At 35.5% G+C, this 16,613-nt stretch overlaps 1 protein-coding gene across 2 annotated transcripts in view; it reads left to right on the forward strand.

Annotated features, from left to right (window-relative positions):
* The window catches only part of RGL1 (ral guanine nucleotide dissociation stimulator like 1), a 226,789-nt gene that overhangs the window by 134,922 nt on the left and 75,254 nt on the right, over positions 1-16,613 (forward strand). For both annotated transcript variants that reach the window (XM_074222215.1, XM_074222216.1), the window contains one exon: positions 16,078-16,155. In XM_074222215.1, coding sequence (XP_074078316.1) covers positions 16,078-16,155 — 78 coding nt within the window. The remainder of the gene's footprint in view (positions 1-16,077; positions 16,156-16,613) is intronic.

The raw sequence follows: 16,613 nt of genomic DNA on the forward strand, positions 1-16,613 counted from the left end.
TGGGATTGTGGCTTCCCCAAGGCCACACAGCTAGGTAATTATTAAGTGTCTGAGACCGGATTTGAACTCAGGCATTCCTGACTCCAGGGCCAGTGCTCTATTCACTGCACTACCTATCCATCCCCTAGACACATCATTTTAATGATTATTCTTTTAAAAGTTTTTACCCTCTTCAATTCTATTTGTATTTATTTCTATAGAAGACATCCAAGTTTGTGGGAATGTAAGAATTTTCATTCAGTCTTTGAGGCATGACATTTTTTGAACATAGGAAGCTTTTTTCATGACCTGAGCTCAATACAGCAAATTTCTCTGGATGAAGATTTTTGAAACTAAGAAATTTCCCCAAGATGTTATCTTCATCCCAACTTGTTATCTGAGATTCATCAGATTCTATACAATTCAATTACCTTAACATCAACATTTATTCTGTATAAGGCCCTTTGTTGGATGCTCCTAGGGTGTAAAATGAAAAAACAGGCGTGGCCTCCAAGAGATTGCAGTCTACTTGTGCATAAGTAAGTAGATACTAAGTTTAAGGAAATAATTTCATGCAAGAAAATGTGCTAATGATTGAAAGAATCAGGAAAGGCATCCTGGAGGTGGTAGCTACTGACCTGTGTTGTAGATCCATATCCATTTGTTGGCTATTAGTGTCTCTGTTTCATTGATATAGAGAACTCTGGTGGATGCAATTCTAATTGCCGATGTGGAATAGCAACTCTTCTACAGCTTAGTCTTATAGGGTTGGGATCCTGACTGGACAGCTGACATGAATCCCAGATCTCCCTGTTTTTTAGCATGTAGGTGTGCAGAAAAACTCTCAGGATCATCTCTTCTTCATAGTTCATTGTTCTGACTGGGACATGTACTCTCAGACAGGTAGGCAGGAGAGATCTGGCATAGTCTTTCTAAAGACATGTTTGTAAAGTTAAAGGATGCACTGATGGAATGGAAGAGAAATATTTTTCTCTTCTGCATGCACATTTCACACTTGCAAAATGAATTTGTGCAGCTTATTTTGGATACAAGTAGGCTGATGGAAGAAAGAAGTTGGGGACATGGAGAAAAGGAAAAACATCAACTACAAATCTATACTTTTATTTTGGATCTGGTGACATTTTATTTGCTGACTAGAGTTGTCTGTAGTCAATAGATTAATACATGTATGTTCCAGCTGTTCATAATAAGAAAGGCTAGCACACGGGAACTGGTTTGTTTAGTCTATGACTCACAGCCATATAACTTATATTTAGTTTTTTTTTTTTCCTAAAAGAGGTTTCTTAGGGATGAAAGTAGGCTTTTTGAGTTAAATTATGAAATTGACAGTTTTCAAGATTATTAACAAAGTCTTAATAATAAGATCTATATATTTAAATCTGAAATGAAATTTTAAAGAAAATTTGGAATCTCAATTTATGATTGTGGGGGATATGTATTTATTTCTCCTAGAGTTGCTGCACTGTTTAAGCAGATGAGTTCAGAGAGCCACATTCTGTATGCTGTTTCACTTGTAGGGACATGCTGAACCTCTCCATGAAGGAAAGACAGAATTCATTTTCCTTATGTTCTTTGAAATTCAGATTTGCCTGTATTTATACAATCCTTTATTTCCTCTTAAAGGATGAATCTTTAACTTGTTTCTGAAATGAATCCAGTTACCTGGTATTTATTGAGTAGTCCACCATGTGTCCAGCACAATGGTAAGCACCATAGGGACCATAAAAGAAGAAGAACCTACAGTACCTATCATTGGAGAACTTAGAATTTGATGAGGAGACAAGACTTGCATGAATCAATTAGAAAACAATGTAGGACAGTATAAAACCAAGATGTGAATTATATGGTTCATTCTAAAACTGTGGTTCCCACTCTATCATCAGAGGCTGGGATGGAGTATGCGTATGGGACTGCAAGTGGTTTATGAATCCATATGTATATTAAGTATGGCCATTTAGAAGACATAATAAATAATGTATTACACATATTACTATTTTAAGCATATATAGATGGTGTTATGATTAAATCAGTTTGAGTACTACTAAATTCACAGTAGAATTTTGTCATTACACCATTTCTCATTCAGTGGATATTAATAGTGAAATTGTTCACATGTAAGGAGTCTGAAATTTTTTGATGCTAAAAAGAGTTTCCTGATACTTGAAAAGATGAGGAACTATTGGTCTGGAAGAACTGTAGGTATTTGGAGAAGAGCTCTCGCCGTCCTTTTTTCTACTCTAGAAAACGCATTGGCTTATGGTAGCCTTGTTTGTGTACAAATCAGAACATGTCTGTTTCTTTCTAGCTACATTTCCCACCCACACCTGAGGCTTTATGGGCAGAGTTTAATTGGCTCTCTTGAGTTTTTGACCAAGGTGTAGATTCTGAGAAATACTGAGAACTTAAATGAGATCCTTAGATTTTAAAAACAAATTTCAATAATTGGGTCTTGAGAAATTACCTTTCCCCAAACATGTTTTTGAAATCCTATTTCCCTGAAAGCAAATCATTGAGGATTTATGGATTCTTATATAGAAAACTCTTTTTACCTCTGATGATTTATCTGCAGTAGCTGATTTACGTTTTATGAAGGAACAATGCAAAAATATTCTAGCCTTAACCAGTCAGGAAGGGATTGAAGGCAGATGCTCTTACACTTGTTCTTCTCACTCTTCAATTATAATAAGAGAAATCCCCATACTTGAAGTCAAGGTCAGGCTTTGCTTTTAAGCATTCAGAGCAGATGGTTTATCTCATGGAGAATTTGAATCTGAATCCAAGACTGCTTTTTTCTCTTCCAATTACTTCTCTTTGCCAGGCATATTGGGAATTGATTAGTGAATAGTGAGGTCACTTGATTATGGGGTGGGGAGGGGACAATAAGCCCATGTTTTGTTCCTTTAGTCTGATTCACAAATCACAGGGAGCTGTTTCCTGTGCAGAATTCTCTTCATGGATTGGAGTTAATTTTAGACTTTACTGGCTTCCTTTTAGCCTAAGAGGAAGCTCTTGTGTTATGGGTTAGCTTTTTTCCCCCCTTTCATTTTCCTTAACTTCAAACATTTAAATCCTTTCTCCCATTGTCCTGTGACCTCAGTAAGATAGCTGGACACCCTTAGTTATTTGGATTGTTGCGCAATGGGCAGGCACAAGTATTGTTTAAGTAAAAAACTTGATACAATTCTCAGCCTAGACTAAGGCAAGTCTTAAAATGACATTGTAACTAGTTATTCTTTAGGTTATTGTTTCTCAATATTTTTCCTTTCTTTGTTTCTTTCTATGTATTCATCATCATGGGACACAATTCCCTAATGTCAAAAGGGATCAGAGACAGTGAGAGGAAAATACTTATCTTAGTTTAAAAACCAGAAAAACTTTGCAAATCTACTTATGAGACTTAGTTCCCAGTGACTTATGGCCTGAATTCCCTCCTTATTTCAAAGGGAGTCCTAATTCTGAGCTTGAGTGTCATTAGCAAGATGAAAAATGTTAATGTATTCCTTGGTGTGAGACCACTAGCCATTGCAGTTGCTTGTTCTAAACATACCCTCAGAATTTTCAGAGGAGACAGTTTTTGTGGGACTGATGTATTCCCTACCATCCATTGTATGAAAGACAGAAAGAAGTATCCCTGTAGTTTTTAAATAGGACTTTCCATTTATTAGACACATGGTTTACTGGGTTACAAATGGAATCTAAATTTTCTGTTTCTAAGTTGAAAATGATAGAGGGTTAAAGGGGTAAAATGTTTAAGGTGCCTCTTTTTTCAACCTTCGTTAGTTAAGAAGATCATTAGCCACCTTTTTTTCTGCTGCCTTTAATGAGCATCCATAGTAGCTATAATTTATGAGATGTACTAACTATGGGTCACTAATTAGGCCAAAGTTACCAGTGGGAGGCTATTCCATGAAACTGACCCTTTGATATATTGGTCGAGTTGGGACTTCTGGGATTAAATGTTCAACTTCAACATAGGTGATTGTCTTTACTCTCTTCCATGGACACAGACAGGTTCTAATGAACCCCTAATTCAAGTCATTTAGTTTACAAATAAGAGTGAATAATCACAAGGTGGAATTAGATAAAGACTTATAAATGGTTTTAGGCAAACCAATCACCAATGCCAATTAAACATCCTGAGATTGGAAATACATAAGAAGCTCTTTTCATAGTACTTTGTTAAATTAAATTGAATTAATATTTCTCTAGAAAATAGTTTGTTTCCTGGGAAAGAAACCAATTCTATCTAAACACAGTGAAAGAGAAGAGATTGGACCTTGATTGATGCTAGACACTAGTTGTAAACTAGAGGAAGTTACTTTTGTTTCCACAGACTGTCTGTTTCAGGAACCAAAAATAATGTTTCCTTTTCCTTTAGTAATTTTAGTTTATTCTACAGGGAAATTCATTTTCTGATATCCTGTCTTCTGTGAACTACAATCTCATATGATTATTAGAAATTTAAAAATGACTTATTTTGAGGGCTGTGGAATAACATGAAACTATCAGAAATAGGAATTTAAAATATACATTTAAAATCCATACTCTTGCATTCAGATCTGTGATACAATCACATAGGGAAGGTTCTGTGTAGAAATTCTGTGTACCAGATGCAGGTAGGCACCATATCTATAACAGAGAATTTTAGAGTTGTTTAGGAACACTGAGAACTCAAGTGCTTTGCCTAGCAACATATAGTCAGAATGTGTCAGAAGCCTGACTTGAATTCAAGTCTTTTTGATCAGACATCCAAGGTCAGCAATCTCTTTCTTCCATCATATTGCCTCTCCATTCAGTCCTCTTTAGAATGAAATTCTGGTTGAGAATCTGGCTCAAAATTTTTTCCCCATAGAATGCACTCCAGTTTAGCTTTTTTAAAAGTTGTATTTAAGCAAATTAAAGTCTTTATGTTATTCTGGAGTTTGAATACATTCTAATCAAATGTTCACCTAGAGTTGTAGAAAGAATGACTATTATATAAACTTTACTACCTTATATTTTAGTAGATATCATGGTTATTTAGGTGCCCATTTTTTGTCCATAAGCCTAGTTGAACATGAATGTTAGAGGAGAGTACTCTAGAAAGTAGTATAGGACAGTGGCTTTCAAAATGATTAGTGGAGATCCACAAGATGAGCTTCAAGGGTTTGCCTCTTTTTGTTTCTTCCACGAGTCAATTTTATGTTTCTGTTGAACAGAAAACAGACATCAAATCTTTAGTGTTTCATTTGAGAAAACATTTTTATTTTAAATTTCATGTATCTTTTCTATCTATTACCTAAAAGAAGGCCTTGAATATAGTAGCTACTTAATAAATAATGTATTAATTGAATTAAATACTGTGGCAAAGGGACATAAGTAGACAGTTTCTTCATAACTCTTTTGCTCCCATACTACTGGTGAAGGTAATGGGAAAACTCAGAGGATATCTTAGTACCACCCCCATTTCCTTTTTAGCTTGTGGCTCTAACTAGATATCCTGACAAGGGTGAAAATTCCTTGGAAAACCAGAAGCTTTTCTAAAGTTTTTTTTTTTTACTTCTGCTTATCATAGGGGTTAAGTTTAAATTTCATTTCCTTTCCAAGAACTGATGACCCTTAGAGAGGAAAGAACTGACAGATGGTGTATATGTGGTGATGGCAAATTCATTTTTTTAAAGTTGGGCTTTATCTACAGGGACAGGGTTTTTTTTTTTTTTTTTTTTTTTTTTTTTTTTACTAGGCAGTGGGGTTAAGTGGCTTGCCCAAGGCCACACGGCTAGGTAATTATTAAGTATCTGAGGTCAGATTTGAACTCAGGTACTCCTGACTCCAAGGCCAGTGCTCTATACACTGCGCCACCTAGCTGCCCCCAGGGACAGTTTTTTAAAAAATTAAACTAAATAGATTTTTTTTTTTTGAGGAAGGCTCATGAATTAGGTGAAGTAATGGGGAAACAATGAGGAGAATTTTATGTGTAGATTTTGAAATGCCTCTAATACAGAAATGAGGATGAAGCTTTAACAGGGAATAGATGTCATAAAAGTTTCTTGCTTTTATTTGCTTGCCTTTGGCAGAATAAGGAAAAGTAGTCATTTTGCACATGAAATGATTGAAGACCTCATTTAACTGTTGGTTACAGTCAGAAAGTCTCAGGAAGGTAAGATTCATTTTTCAGGAAAGGGTATCCTAAAGTCCTCTACTCATGAACTCAGACTTTACTAATCAACAGTGCTGAGGAACAGGGCACATGAGCTTATGCTTATTTGTTCAAATAGTATGATTTTTGCAACCATGACAGAGAGAATTCAATTTGGGAAAAACAAAATTTTATCAAAGAACCAAGTTTATCTACAACATGCCAAGAAACTGTATTCTTTCTTCTATGGAACAACATATCATTATGTGCATTAACCAGAAATGTTTTCCCTGCTTTTTAAAAGTTAGATAAAATTAAGATCATACATGAAGAAAATTAATAAAAGTCCCTTCTGTACTGATTTCATTGTCTTTTGCAACTGTTGATTTTTTTTTCTGCACAATGGACTAGATTCCTGCCACACAGCCCTGGGAATTCTCAATGGAAACATTTAGTGAGTGCATAGGCCCAACTTTATCATAGAGGGGAGAGTGGCTGCATAGAGAAATGTTCCTATATTATGTTCAACAAAAGCTTAAGGGTCACTATTAAATATCTTAGAATCTAATAATAAAAATTCCTTTTTTTTTCCAATAAAGGGAATCTATACAAGACCTAAGACACCAGAGCTGTTTGTTTCTATGAATAATTTTTGGGATAGGGAGTAGAGGGTGAAGAATACTTGAGGGTGGGAATGACCAATGGTAGACCTGAGGGATAGAGGGGTAAAGGTCTTAGTTAGATAGGAGCCTTTTAAACTTAAAAGGCATATACTCAACTGCTATGGCTTTTTGGGCTGCCATATTGGAGAATCACAATAGGATTTTAAAAATTTATATTTATCTGATCATCAAAATTTTTGTTTCCTTATTTATTTTTCATTCTTATGATATATTTAAGCAAATTTAGTATGGTGTCAGACTGCTGCTCCTTGTTATTCAGTTGTGTCCAAATTCTTCCTGACCCCATATAGAGTTTTCTTGGCAGAGATACTGGAGTGGTTAGTCATTTCCTTCTTCAACTCATTTGACAGATGAAGAACTGAGGCAAAAAGGTTAAGTGACTTTCCCGAGATCACGTAACTAGTAAGTGTCCAAGACTGAATTTGAAGTCATGAAGTCTTCTAGACTCTAGGCTCTAAACTCTGTCCACTATGCCACCTAGCTGCCCTTTGAACATCTCTAATCTGAAGAATAAAATTCTTTGATCTCTGCTTTCCCTGGTAAAGTTGCTAGTAAGAGGTTCAGTTAGTGTCAGTTTTGATGATTTGTATTAAGTCCAGGTAGTTGTTGTTGTTAAATGTGGGAGAGGAAAACAACAGTATAGAGTGTAAACTAATAGAAGATAATAACACAAAGCTATCAGATATACAGATAAATGCCACAAACTAGTAAGTGATTACTTTGTGCTAATAGAGAAAACTGAGCTAAAGAAACTTGGGATGATTGCCTCATGATTCCTTGTAAAATGAGTAGCAATGCCTCTACTTGTAGGGTAGATCTGACCTGTTAGGCCTAGGAAATCTCATGTCTTAAAGCTTATTCTTTCTTTTTTTTTAGTTTTTGCAAAGCAATGGGGTTAAGTGGCTTGCCCAAGGTCACACGGCTAGGTAATTATTAAGTGTCTGAGGCCGGATTTGAACTCAGGTACTCCTGACTCCAAGGCCAGTGCTCTATCCACTACACCACCTAGCAGCCCCTTAAAGCTTATTCTTTAAAACTCAACTGACACTCCACAATTGGTCTATTCCTGCATGCATGCGGTGTGTGAGCACACACAGACACACACACACACACAGACACACACACACAGACATACCCTTTTTTTTGGTAGCAGCAATTGTAAAATGTTAGCAAGTAAAATATTTGGGATTAAAAATTGGAAATGAGAAGGAAGGGTTACAAACAGATCTAAGAGCTAAAAGACTGCACAAAGTAGACCAGAAGAGAAACAGATGATTGGGATCTGGAGAGATCCCAATATATGTGAAATCTTGCACCAAGAGTGATAGTTATCATGTTTAAGAAATGACTTTGACTTTGGATGTGAAATAGGATAGGATGGGGAGAGGATAGGAGGAAGACTCCTTTTTCTTTTTCTTTGGCTAATACTAACTATAAAACAATTAGTCCTGCTTTTCTTGGTCTTCATTTTAAAAGGGTGGGGTTGCGGGTGCTGCTGAGGTGAACTCACTGTTTAGATTATTTATGGAAATTAAATAGTGCTTGGTAGGTATTAAATAGAATAGGGAATCTTGGCTCTGCATATGCCCCAAATTTGTTGCTTACAGTTTAGTAGGTGGCTAAGGTTGTTTCAATAATAATATGGAAATATGTAGATATTAAAAAAAAGATAAAATAGTCTCTGCAATGCCCTGCCTCTGGACAACTATTTGGCCTTGGCCATTAATATCTATGAGCCTTCACAGAGTCTCAGAGTTCAAAGATACTTAAGAAATCATCTAATCTAACCCCTACCTGAATAAGAAGTCTCCACAGAGTTTTCCAACAAATATCCAGCTTCTATTTGAACTTCTCTCTTAGGTCTTGTCTAAAATGTGATGGTCCAGTGAACCTCCAAGATTCTCCAGCCATTTTCTTGTTCAATACAGTTTTCTGGCTCTGCCTGGAATAGAATCTCCTTGTTCTTTCTTTTGTAAACTTGTTTTTCTCTCTCAATTGTCACAGGTGCTGCAGGTAGCTATGTTGCCATGAGACATGCCTCAGGCATATCTGTCCTGGAGAACATTCTTAAATAATTAATAAAAAATAACAGATAGTACTTTTTAATAATGAGATTGATATTTTTATTATTCATTAATAATAATAATAATAATAATAATAATAATAATAATAATAATAATAATAATAATAATACTTAGTGGTACAAAATGTGGTACCTGAGAGTCTGAGTACCTGGTTCAGGTTCTCCTTCTGCCAATAGCTAGCTTTGTGACCCCAGGAGATCATTTAACCTCTCTTATCTTTAGTTTCTTCATATATAAAATAAAAGGAGGGGGCTATTTGCTTCTAAGGTGCCTTCTACTACAACATTATATACTCATGTCATTTGATCCTCACAAAAATCTTGCCATTAAGGTATTATTATCATCATCATCATTATTATTATTATTACTATTATTATTATTCCTGTTTTACAGATGAGTAAAGTGAATCAGAGGTGTTAAGTGACATGTCCTGAGTTACAGAGCCAACTAGCAAATAGACAAAGCAGATTTTGAACTCAGGTTTCTCTGTCTCTAAGTCCCACAATCTATCCACTGGGCCATCTAGTTGCCCTTAGAAGGTTTTCTTCTCTCTTTTTCAATTTATTTTTAATCTTGTTACCGATTTTTAGGTTAAAGTCTATATTTTCACCAAAGATGGTGCTGGCTGCTCCAGACTTCTACAGATAATTTCACGCACATGACCCCTGTTGAGTGAAGATTATGTTTATATTTTTTCTTATACCTAGCCTCTCAATTTGGTTCAAATCCATGGTTTTCATAGATAAGTTTTGTGGTATAATTAAGTTTACCAAAAGTACAATTTCCTAAATCATGATTTCTCTCTTCTTATTCCAGTATCCCACTCAGACACAAACACACACACACACACACACACACACACACACACACTCACAGACACACACACACACGCGCGCACGCGCACAGACATAGACTCATACAGAGACACATTAATATGCACAGACATACACAGGAAGTAGACACAGACACATATAGACACACACACTCACCTACACACAGACACAGACACAGACAAACACATACACACTCACACTCACTCACCCACCCCTCTTCTCTTCTCTTTCTCTCCCCTATCCCCATCTGCCTTATTAGAACTTTTCCCTGTAATCTTGCCTTTTTTGTCTCTTTGAATTTACTACATCAAAGAAACCCCATGCAGGAGGTTCTCCCTGAAGTGCAGCATTTCAGAGTTGAAGGGGACCTGGATCCATTTAGGACACTTTTGGTTTGTGTGGTTTTGTTTGGGCTTTTTTTTTAAGTTTTTGCTAGGCGAATGGGGTTAAAGTGACTTGCCCAAGGCCACACAGCTAGGTAATTATTAGGTGTCTTAGGCCAGATTTGAACCCAGGTACTCCTGACTCCAAGGCTGGTGCTCTATCTACTGTGTCACCTAGCTGCCCCTGTTTGAGCTTTCTTGAGACAGAATGTCCCATATATTCCCAGTCCTACTCTGATCTGCTTTATTTGTGACTTGGATTGGTTTGCTCTTCCATAGAACCTCTATTGCCTCTACCCTACAATGGTGGTGGACATTATTCTGTGTTAGCCCATTGAAACTCAGAATTCCTGAGAGCTGCCAGCCAATTCTGTCCAGTAGCAAGGATTAGAGACATATTATCATATTTTATGCTTTGTGTGAATTTTGAACAGCCAACTTCTCCACAATCAACATACTGATTTTAAAAATCTCACATTGACTCCAATCAAGTCAGCCTATTCCTTCCTAAGTCACAAGTTTCTGCTTACCTATCAGAAATCAGTTAAACATTACCAACCCTCTCATCATTATTATGGTCCAGTAAATAATTACTCAGAACTAAATTTTGCAACTCCTTAGCAGAAATTTGACAACCTGGCTAACAGCTGGACATGGTAGAGAGAACACTGGAGTCAGAGGCAGGAAAATTGGGTTTTTCTTATCCAAATTGGCTGTCTGACCATGGGCAATCATTTGACCTCTCTGGGCTTTGTTGCCTTCTCTATAAATTCATGATTATAATTTTTTTTTCTAAGATCTCTTTCAGCTTTAATTTCCTTCACTTCTGATTTTGTAGTGCCTTAATTACATTTCCCCCCACTTACTGGATAATTATATATACAAAGCCAAAATTTCTGAGAATTTATATTTGTATTTGAATTTTTTGACTTTAAGGTGTCTGGTTTATGACTCATAAGCTTTTTTAAGAAGTTGGGACTTTTGGGCGGCTAGGTGGCACAGTGGATAGAGCACCGGTCCTGAAGTCAGGAGTACCTGAGTTCAACTCTGGCCTCAGACACTTAATAATTACCTAGCTTTGAGTCCTTGGGCAAGCCACTTAACCCCATTGCCTTGCAAAAAAAAAACCCTAAAAAAAAAAGAATTTGGGACTTTGATGTTTACTTCCAGAGAATAATTTTGAGCAGATTTCTTTGGATTTGATTAATATAATTCACAAGTTATAGTAATTAAATAAAAAATTTCCTAAGCCATCAGATAGACATCACAATTTAATGGAGCCATCACATTTTTCCCCCATGAAGTTTATTTGGAGACAATTTAGGAACTTTCTTCATAATGATGGTAGTAAAAGCTAGATCCCCAAAATATAACTGTGGTGAAATAATTTTCTACTCCCCATTTTGCCCACATAGGAGAATAAACCTTTCTCTGATGAGTTCTTTTGTCTCATAAGGTAATACCTGGAAGTCCTGAAAGTTCCCCAACAGCTGCAGAAAAGAACAAAGAGCAGCTAGTGTTTGGAGCCATGGAAAATGTCTCTTCTGGCCCAATAGGGCCAGAAGGTTTATGATCCAAACAGAGAAACAGGTGGATTAAGGGAGAGCCTAGAAGGTTGATAGAGCGCCTAGGGGCTAGAACTAGGTCCAGAAGTCTATACTGGGGCAAAGAAATCTGAAATGGAGCCAGATGGATTGGTATTCAATCAAGCCAGAAGGGAGATTTTTATTTAATAAAAAAATTTTTATAGCCTAGCAACAGGAGACCATAAGGCTATTAGAGCCTTAACATTATTAAGTGGAAGATAGAAGAATGTTTATTATTCATAGATGATTAGAAATTACCAGTGATAGAAGTCTGATTATCAAGGCTTTGGGACAGATTATGATGATGTTTACCTTTATGAAATCTCTTAAATTTTTCATAGATAGAATGAGAATCTAAAATAACATAGTTGCATGAAGGGTTAGGAATTAATTTAAAGAACCTGAAGAACTTAGAATCAATTTATTCAATATTATCTTTTATGAATAAAAGTTATTATTTATAAGTATAATTTTCCTACATATATTTTTCATATTTTATTTTATTTTTCCCCAGTTACATGCAAAAACAAGTTTCAACATTCACTTTTAAAACCTTGAGTTCCAAATTCTGTCACATCTTCTCTCTCCAATCCCCATCACTGAGAAAACAAGTAATTTGATATAGGTTAAAAATGTTTGGTCATGAAAAACATTACCATAACAGTCATTTACACATTATTCATTCATTCATTCATAATTGAAAATTTATATTTCTAGTAACCAATAATGGTGGTTTTTCAACCATTTGCAAATTTATGGGTTACACATTTTTCTATCACTCTTCCTTCCCTCCCCACCCTCACCCTCCTCCCTCCTCCTGGCAGCAGTCTGGTAAAAGTTGTACCTTTGTGTTTAGCAAATTTACATATTAATCATTTTGTATAAGAGGAATTACAACTAAGGGGAAAGAAAGAACACCATGAGATAGGAAGGAAAAACATAGGAAAAACTGTTAAAAAAATGAACATAGTATGCATTCAGATTCAGAGCTGACTATGTCAGCTCTCTCAGGATTTTCTTTGATATCTCTGTACTGCTGAGAGGAGCTGCATCCATCATAGGTGATCACCATTATTTTTTTTAAATTTAAAAAAATTTATATTATTACAATATCTTTTTATGAGAGTAAACATAAACACCCTGCGCCCACCACCACCACCACCAAGAAGATGAGAAAACCTCAAAAATAGTGAGAGAGAAAAAAAATGTACTTCCGTCTGTGTTTAGATTCCAATGACTCTATCTCTGGGGTGAGTTGCTTTCTTCATCATAAGTCTACCAGAGAAATTGTTTCAATATTTCTCCCACAGTTGCTATTACAATTTGTGTTTATCCCCACTCTATTCCTTCCCAATCTCATTTATTCTATTCTCTCTCTCCTTTCATCTTGGCCCTGTCCAAAAAGTGTGCTGTATGTGAGTACTCTCTCCCATGATCTTCTCTCTCTTCTATCACCTATTCCCTGCCTTCTTTTTCCCCATTCCACTTTATCCTATCCCTTTCTTCTCATTTTTCTCTAGGGTAATATAGATTTCTATACTCTATTAAGTGTGTATGTTATTTCCTCTCTGAGTCATTTCTGATGAGAATGAAGGCTCACTCATTCCCCCTCTCCTTCCCCCATTCCACTCAATTGTAAAAGCTTTTTCTTGACTCTTAATGTGAAATATCTTAGCCCCTTCTTCCTCTCCTTTCTCTTCCTCCCAGTACTTTCCTTTATCACCCACTGACTCCATCTTTTTACTATATTATATCATTATATTCTGCTCCTTCCTGTGAGCTGTCTATATATGCTCTTTCTAAGAGCTGTTAGAGCTTTTATAAATGAGAAAGTTCATATGAGTTATCAATATATTTTTCCCATGCAGAAATATAAACAGTTGAGCATCATTAAGTTCCTCATAGTTAGTCCTTTTCATCCATCCCCTCTATGGTTCACCAGAGTCCTGTACTTGAAGACCAAACTTTCTTTTTTTATTTTTAAAAAAGCCCATTTATTTTATTTAAGGAAATAGTATAAACATTTCCATAACACGATAGAATAAAAAAATGGTTGCAAATGAAACTGCAAATCTATTATGTAAAATATACTATTCCTTTTAAATATATAATAAAGGCATCATGTACATTTCTTTCCCTTTCTAATATGGTCAATGCAAAAATTGTTTTTCTTGATCATATTCATGAGAAGAAAGTGGGAGGCAAAAAATAAAATATAAAGGTGAAATAAAATAAAAACCCCCAAATAAAATAAAATTGAATTAAAAAGAAACTGTCATGAAACACTCATTTCTGTGTGGTCAGTTCTTATGATGATGTACTTCTAACTTTAAATTTATCCATCATTTCTAGGAGTTGGCTTCATTTTTCTTTTAGTGGCTTTTTCATGTGTCTTTTGAGTCTCCTGTTTGATGTCCAAATTTTCTATTAAGCTCTGGTTTTTCATCAGGAAATATTGGAAGTCTCCCATTTCGTTAAATGTCCAACTTTTTCCCTGGAAGAGAAGGCTCAGCTTTGCTGGGTAGTGGATTCTTGGCTGCATTCCAAGCTCCCTTACTCTTCAGAATATCTCATTCCTGGCCTTTCAATCCCTTAATGTTGATGCAGCCAGGTCCTATGTAATCCTTACTGTGGCTCCTTGTTATCTAAACTGTTTCTTTCTGGATGCTTGCTGGATTTTCTCTTTTATCTGATAGTTCTGGAATTTGGCCATAACATTCCTTGGTGTTTTCATTTTAGGATCTCTTTCCAGAGGGGATCTATGTATTCTTTCAGTAACAATTTTGCCCTCTTTTCCCATGATATCAAGGCAGTTTTCCAGCACTAAATCCTGTAATATTAAGTCTAGGCTTTTTTTTTCTCTTCAATGTTTTCAGGAAGACCTATAATTCTCAGGTTGTTCCTTCTCAATCAGTTTTCCAGATCAATGGTTTTGCTGATGAGGTATTTTACATTTTCTTCTATTTTTTTTTTTGATTTTTTAGTTTTGTTTAACAGGCTCTGGCTGTCTCATGAAGTCATTAGTTTCCACAGATTCCATTCCTTATTTTAGAGAAGAATTTTCTTTATTTACCTTTTGCAACTCCTTTTACAGTTGGTCAATTTGATTTTTGAAAGAGGTTTCTATTTGACCAATTGAGGTTTTGAGAGAATTATTTTCTTTTGCATTTGTCCAATTGTATTTTCCAATGATTTGTTTTCTTGGGGTGGCTAGGTGGTGTAGTGGATAGAGCACTGGCCCTGGAGTCAGGAGTACCTGAGTTCAAATTCAGCCTTAGAGGGGCAGCTAGGTGGCATACTGGATAAAGCACCAGCCTTGGTGTCAGGAGTACCTGGGTTCAAATCTGGTTTCAGACACTTAATAATTACCTAGCTGTGTGGCCTTGGGCAAGCCACTTAATCCCATTAGCCTTGCAAAAACCTAAAAAACAAAACAAAACAAATTCAGCCTTAGACATTTAATAATTACCTAGCTGTGTGGCCTTGGGCAAGCTACTTAACCCCATTTTCCTTGCAAAAAAAAATAACTAAAAAAAATGATTTGTTTTCTTGTTGCAAGGCGTTAATTGTCTCTCCCAAATATTCCAATTGATTTTTAAACTCCTTCCTGATTTCTTCAAGGAAGTCTTTCTGTGCTGGAGACCAGTTCTTCAATCACTGTCTGCCTCAGTTTCCTCAACTGTAAAATAAGAATAAGAGAAAAATAATTAAAACTAAACAATGCATTGGAAAAAAATCTGACAGTATTTGCATTAACATTATCTTCATCATCATTATTCACAGATACATACCCCACCATACCCCTGAATACTGATTTTGACAAAAGGATGGGGGAGATGCCCACTTAGATATCTCCATTAGGACCAAGTTTTTTCTTTGTAATTCCCAATATTCAGATTTTATTCATTTTTGTTATTTTATACATTGTTTAGTTATTATATGTATTATTTTCCTGATTCTGTACTTTGTATCCAGTTATATGTCTTTCCAAATTTCTCTATTTTCATCACTTTCATTATTTCTTATAACACAGTTACACTTCATTACATTCATGCTCACAAAAAAGCAAGCAAATAAACAAAATAGCTCAGATTACAATCATGTCAATAATACCATTAAAGTTAAATAGAAAAGTTGAGCAAACTTTATTATTTAATTTGTAAATATATCTTGAAACAGTTGTGAATATTATGGTATTGTCATGGCAACCAGTTATTCTTATCAAACTTTTATTCTTTTAAAAATTTCTATGGAGTTATGGTTCTGCAGAATAAACCATAATTCAATGTCCTTTAGCAATTTTTTTCCAAACATTATCTGTCATTCTGTTAAAGAAATTGAATTGCGTTTTTTCTTGGTACCAGTTGATTGTGTTCATTTTGTCATACAGGTATGGTAACCTGAAGAGCCCAAACTGTGAAGAAGATAGAAGCCAAAATTCATCGGAATGCAAGACTGTGCTCAGGAAGTAAGTGGGGCCCATTATAATGAACTTAGTGAACTTTCAGCTGGGAATGGAATGTCATTAACCCATTTGGTTTTTTTCTCTTTGAAATTCTGATGTGGTTTTATTTTTGTTTCTATCTAATAATATTAACCAGAATATTTGTAGTAAATATCGGTTCATTTTGGGGTTAAAACTGTAAAGGAGTGGTCATTAGCAAGAAGTCACTTTTTCTAAGTGTTATCTGGGGCTAGGAGGGCAAAATCAAGTAACTCTTAAATGAATAAGTTCTTTCCAGTGAAACTTCACTATTTTATTTCGGGTCCTAGAAAATGTACAGATCATTGAGTTTACCTGTATTCAGATGTGAGAGTCTTGATGAATTCCAAAGCCATAAATCAGTTTGGGGTTTAACTGTGCCACTGCCTGCTTCCAACAGTATAGATTATTGAGAGATTACTATGTATTATTAAGGACAGTCT

Source organism: Macrotis lagotis, chromosome 2, assembly GCF_037893015.1.
Source record: "Macrotis lagotis isolate mMagLag1 chromosome 2, bilby.v1.9.chrom.fasta, whole genome shotgun sequence".
Taxonomy (NCBI): domain Eukaryota; kingdom Metazoa; phylum Chordata; class Mammalia; order Peramelemorphia; family Peramelidae; genus Macrotis; species Macrotis lagotis.